This window comes from Polistes canadensis, unplaced genomic scaffold, assembly GCF_001313835.1.
Source record: "Polistes canadensis isolate GaletaPanama2010 unplaced genomic scaffold, ASM131383v1 scaffold_137, whole genome shotgun sequence".
Classification (NCBI taxonomy): domain Eukaryota; kingdom Metazoa; phylum Arthropoda; class Insecta; order Hymenoptera; family Vespidae; genus Polistes; species Polistes canadensis.
Genome location: NW_014569684.1, coordinates 226,518 through 232,818, shown reverse-complemented (window position 1 = coordinate 232,818; position 6,301 = coordinate 226,518). Strand labels below are relative to the sequence as shown.

Here is a 6,301-nt window from a genome sequence, read left to right as displayed (position 1 = left end):
GAGGAACAAATTATTTTCTTTTTATTTAATAAATGAAATAATATAATATATACATTTTGTATGACTTTTTATAGCATTACACATATATCTATATAAATATTTTTTGTATAGAAAAATAAAAATAAAAAAATTAAATGAGTTTAGAAGCAACGTTCCTATTTGTCTTGTTTTTGTCTCGTTTCTTTTCTCAACTAGGTTTAGTATGATTTTAGAAACTAGCGAGACTCAAAGTGGCGTTAAGGAGGAGTCGTTGAGAGTAGTAGTAAGTCGGTTGCACTTCTCTTCTATGGTAACTGCAACGACCGCACTGACCGCGAACGTTTAATAGTCAGTCCCTTCCCTCGTGTTTCAACGCACTCGCCCGTGTAACACGTTGCGGAACGTTGCGTTCCATCACTCTAAACGAACGATTCTTTATAATTACCTTAATCTTATTTTAATCATCGTGTATCATTTATCGCATTAAACGATCATTCGTTATCATGTACGTTATTCGTTCATTCGTTCGTTCCGATTCGACAACGATCCTTTTTGCTTCCGTTGAGAACATGATAAATGATAGGAAAAGTCGTGTAAAGAAATAAAAATGTTTTATATGTATGTATTATATATATATATATATATACTTATATATATCTTCGATAAATTTATTCTTCTTCGTTGTTACAATCGATGCGGAAAATTTAATCGTTAATCATATGTAGGTATGTGTATTACATTTTATTCTACGAATCGATCTTTCGTACACATCTATTTATGTATGTATATATATATATATGTATTATAGAGAAATTACGTTTGTATCATTCCACTATTAATGATGATCAAATTATATTCACGAACTGGATCGGATTAGTAAATGTCAGTCTTTTATGATAAATATTTAACAAATTGTATAACTAGTATAACTTATAATTCATCTTTATGTAATTAATGTAGCATATTGTCCGGGAAATAATTGCAATGATATTATTCACCGGTGTAATCAATTTAATTGCGTTTTGTTATCTTTAGTAAACAAGGATTCGTAACGAAATGAATCATCATCGTTCGTCCGTGTTAATCGTGTTAATAAACGATCCAAGCAAAATTCGTTGTTGCGTGTTATTGGGATAATTATTACCTAATAGAAAAAGTCATTATTGTATTTGAATAATAAAATTCGCGGTATATATTAAGAGGAGATTCTTTTTTTTATTAATCTAATTATTGTGAAATAATATGATATTTAGTAATAACGTTAGAGACGAATGGAAATCACTGGAGTTATTATTTACAATTAATTAATACAGTCTTATAGTTCATTTGTCGATGAATGAAAAAACACGTTGTGGATTATTTTACAAAACAAGAAAAACAACACTTCTTAACTTCCACATTTTCCTCGTCAACGGTAATAGATTTTGATTTAAAAAGATAACACCTACGAAAACTATTCTTAATGGAATTTTTTGGCAGGATAACGATCAGCATCAAGATCGGTTGAATCATTCGAAAAAACTTAAGCAACCATAATTCGGTATAAATGGCACCAAGAGCACTGGTAATCCATGGTGCATCCATCAGAAAGTAAAGTTTGAGAAACATAAAATAGGATTCATTTGCCTTCGTTGTGGTATTACTAGCGATAGCAGTTGACTTTCTTATTGTGATTATCTTGTAAGTGGTATAAACGAATAGCATGCTGTTCATAAGACAAATAATAATAGGTATAGTAGCGACGTATACAATAACAGCAATATTTGGACCGTTAGAAAAGTTATGAAAATTCGGTTTGAATGGTGAACTATTTGGTACTAACGGTGATAGTTCAACGATGGAAGCAATAGCCGTGGGTACGAAGGAAATACCCCAAACCCAAGCAGAGTATATCAAGAACTTTCGTCTTTCTTGAGTCCTGTACTGTTTGGGATCGGATGGTGGCGTCCAACGGAATCTGGTGATGACCAGGGTCATGTCGATGCAAATGACGAAGAGCCAGACTGTGGAAGATATCGATAGAAACATCAGGGCCAAGCAGGACAGGGTATACACCGAGAAATGCAGGCTGACACGACAGAGTAAGGACAACCCTATGGCGATCAGTATAGAGTTTAAGACGATTTGGAAAATGTTGTAACAGAGTACGGCCCTGTCGTAAGCTCGTTTACGTAGCCCGGATACTGTAGAATAAATCAAGACAACGATAAGATACGGTATGATGTAGATCACGTTAGCGAATACAACCATGTTGGCACCCCAATAGCTCAAAGGTGTTAAAATACTTTGACAAGTTTTTCCGATATCTTTATTATCGGTATCGTTTCGTTTATTTTCATTTTTCTCATTAATAACTTGGCATAAATTTTCATTATTGTTTTCGATTATTCCCGGTATCATTGAGCTAACGTTAAAAGATTCGTTGCGATTGGGAAACCTTTGGAGAATGACAAAACTATTGTTTGGCCGATACTCGAAACAAGCATCGAAGCATACCCATGAGTCCACCGTGGTACTCGTCGTTTCGGAATTATCTGAAAACATAAAATACATGTTGGTGATAGAGAGAGAGAGAGAGAGAGAGAGAGTAAGTTGGATGGTTAAATAGCAGTGTGTGTAGGAGCGCGCGCGCGCGCACGGTATCGATCCCAAAGGGTGAGCCGCGCGCTCTCTGTTTGGATAATTTGGCCGGGACTCCCTGCGTTCCTCTTTCTCATATATATATACACACACACATATACATATATATATATCAAGAACACAAGGAACGATTGTTTTGTCCGATCCTCGTGTTCCAGCCGATTGAAATTCCATATGGGAACGTTTAATCGTTCGTTCGTTCGTTCCAACGTTCGTTCCAACGTTCGTTGGTTCGGTCGTGATTTCGCTCGATCGAAACTGCCGTTTTCGAAGTTTCCTCCAACACTCCCGTGGTGGAACGCAACCCGTCGATGCTTCGATGGTGTATACTGTACTACTTCACTTGGTGGTGCACCCCCGTTGTTCGTGCTTCGTGCTCGTTAGAAAAATCCCAACGCGAGAAAATCAACCGTTCGAGATGTAAACCCTAACGGTCGATTGAGATTCTATTCCGGCGTTGAAATCGAACGTGAAATGGATGTTAGCTTGAGTAACTGATGGAAAGGAAATTAGAAACTTGTCTATCATTTATATACAAATTACACGTCATTATTATTGCTTTCTATTTTCTTTTTTCTTTTTTTTTTTATCGATCAATTCTCGTTTCAAAGTATCAAGTACTGGACAAGTAATTGTATCTATTTAACCCAACTCACGATAGGATTCTTATTTTTGATCCTATTTATATTTTAAATATCATAATATAAATCCGACGAAATTTTTCTGCGGACGGTTGTAAAGAAGAAAAAAGAAAAAGAAAAAGGTGTAATGTTATTTAAATATTCAATAGTAAAGAGAGAGAGAGAGAGAGAGAGAGAGAGAGAGAGAGAGAGAGGATTTCACGTCGAGTTTTAATTTATTTTTATACCTAGTTCATTTGCTGCCCAGCATTTCCTTTTATAAGCTTTTATTATGTCTCGCGAGAAAGATTAAATAAAGACAATGAATACAAAACAAAAAGGTAGATTTTTTTTAAATCTCATTAATTTCTCGAGAATGTTTTTTTTCTTTGTTCGGATAATTAAGTACAAAGATTTATTTCTACACGATTACGTAGTTGTTTGAGTACATATTATGTGTTAAAATGATATGTTTATTTTATTTGAAAAAAAAAAAATAAAAAAGTATTATTCATATGTAAATTTGTATAAACTTGAAGAAAACATAAGAGTTTTGAGTGTATCGAAACCATTCTTTTTCCTCGAATACGTTTATCAACTATTAAAAATAACCAATTACGTAAGAATTATCATGGAATATTTCTGCTTTATCACAATATTTTGCCTACACATCATACCTATCGTCATATATTTTTATGAGCTCGTAAAAATTTAATTAGTCGTTCCTCTATGTACCGAGAGATTCCTGTTGAAAAAAAAAATTATATCGTCTGGGGTATCATTGTATTTGATGGATACGAATTAATCAATTTTTATTCGCTTAAATTTTACCTTATAATTAATAATAGTAATTAATCTCGACGTTAAAAATTTACAAGATATAAATCATAGGAAATGAAAAAAAAAAGAAATAAATTTCGTGTACAGATTTTTATTGATAGAAAAGTATCGATTTTTGATAATTATGCATAGTATTAAAATTCTTTTAACATGGTCAAACTAAATCTATGATTATTATTTATTGTTCTTGATAATGTTCGATCTCGTAAGCATAAAATAGAAAAAATGGTTAACTTAATAGATACCCCCCATTAGCAAACTTTTACATCTAGATAAAATTTGATCGCGTTTTAACTAACATAAATGATTTTCTGTCTGTAGTTTTAATATGTCAAGAAGAAGAAGAAGAAGAAGAAAAATACGAGCAGAAATATTATATACACATATATATATATATATATATATATATATATGGAGTAATAAAAAAGATATAAATTAAATTAGAAAGAGCTATAAAAGTGTTAACAACCGTAAGATGTTTTCAGAATAAATTGGTCGTTTTCGTTGTGAGTCAAAGGCCGTTTTCTCGGTTCTCGAAGAAGAAGAAGAAGAAAAAGAAGAAAAAGAAGTTTTTCGATGAAAATAGAAATCACGAAGAAAAACAAGAAAGAAAAGAGAAACTACGTGGGGTTTTGTGGGAGATAGATGTAATAATAATATAAAGGAATAAAGAAGTTGTTGTCAGAGAGAGAGAGAGAGTAAGAATGAAAAATAAAAGACTAAATTGACGTATATAGGTACCTTCGATAAACGAGAGAGTGCGATTTGCATTGCCGTCGTAGTCGTCGTGTGAAGTGGTACACCATCTCGTATCCCTTTCTCTATCTTCTTTTTCTTTCGATTCTAAAATGCAGCATCTTCCACAATTTACTTCGATCGTAGTAGTAGCTTCGCTTACAACAATCGTGAAACTTAGGATGATTTCGACTAAGACGAAGGACGTCAAGAGGATCGAGTGTAGTTTACCTATCATCATCTTCCTTTTCATCTGCTTCTTCTTCTTCTTTTTCTCCTACCTTTAGAGTTCGATCAGTTTCCTTAAACCGAGAACAAGAGAAAGATCTTCGTAAGGTGACAAACAATTTGTCCGTTGTCTTCCATAAATCTCTCTTCTCTTCATCGGAAAATTCTTCTTCGAATATTTATTATATTCCTCGAGGAAAACTAGGTTAAAACGTGTACGTTTGAAAATCGAATGAAACGACAACAATGCGATAAGAAAATAAAAAAAAAAGCGAATTTTTATTTAAACGATAATACGATAATATAATATAACGCGATTTGAAAATGAAAAATCAATGCACTCGCGACAGCAGCAGGCACGCGTTACTTATGTATCTTTTCAAAATAACATTTACTCTCGTCATTTTGTACAGTAAAGTTAATACGCATACATATACAAACATATATACGTATATACGCGTATTTATGCGAAAATCTTTGATATATTAGATGATACCGAGAACGGGTCGGTGAGTCTTCCGAACCACGAGTAAAAATATTTCGAAGTTGTTCACAGTTTCTATAGTATTTCCCCTCTTTCAATCGTTACAACACATATAAACGCATGTATATATATTAGTATTTATGTTATCGCATATACAATTGTATAGGTAACGGTGCGTGTAACCGTATAGTATATATATATATATATATATGATTAGATATATGACTATGTATGAGATTGTATGTATTATCATACATACGAATTGTGAAGGTAACGGTGCGTGTAATCGTATATATGATTGGGTATGTGTTTATGTATATGTGCGATTATATGTGTGGCCATTTCTCTTTTCGTGTCCTCCAACACATTCGCTCCACCTTTGAGACCATGTCGCGTGCTGCTGCTGCTTCTTCCTCTTCTCCTTTCCACCACCCATTCCTGTGTTCCATCGGTCGTAAAGAAGAAGAAGAAAGAGAGAAAGAGAGAGAAAGAGAGAGAGAGAGAGATAGGACGTGTGCGACGGAATAATTATCCTTCCTCGTGACATCAGAATATTTCCCGCGCTCTTGCTTCATGCCAAGCCGTTGTAAATACCAGGAAACGTCCACGAGGAATGGGAAATATTTTGTAACGTTGCGAGCATGCATCACTGGCTCTCGACTCGGACTCTCTTATCTTTCTCTCTCTCTATTTTTTTTATTTTTTTATTTTTTTTTTTTACGATGCTTTTCTTTTTCTTCCTTTTTTATTATTATTATTGGTCAATTTGTCAATC

At 33.5% G+C, this 6,301-nt stretch overlaps 1 protein-coding gene across 1 annotated transcript; it reads right to left on the bottom strand.

Moving 5' to 3' along the window:
* Positions 1-1,335: 1,335 nt before the first annotated feature.
* LOC106788351 (G-protein coupled receptor Mth2-like) lies at positions 1,336-5,267 on the bottom strand. Its single transcript, XM_014751524.1, has 2 exons — positions 4,821-5,267; positions 1,336-2,513 (listed from the first exon to the last, which is right to left on the bottom strand). The coding sequence occupies exons 1-2, from the start codon at positions 5,065-5,067 to the stop codon at positions 1,336-1,338; spliced, it is 1,425 nt and encodes a 474-aa protein (XP_014607010.1). The 5' UTR covers positions 5,068-5,267.
* Between the last annotated feature and the right edge of the window lie 1,034 nt (positions 5,268-6,301).

What these genes read in the sequence shown, in the direction of transcription:
- LOC106788351 (XM_014751524.1), bottom strand. Translation starts at nt 5,067, where the DNA reads ATGAAAAGGAAGATGATGATAGGTAAACTACACTCGATCCTCTTGACG. An exon ending in CACTCTCTCGTTTATCGAAG is followed by an intron (nt 2,514 to 4,820) that starts GTACCTATATAC and finishes TTATGTTTTCAG; the next exon opens with ATAATTCCGAAACGACGAGT.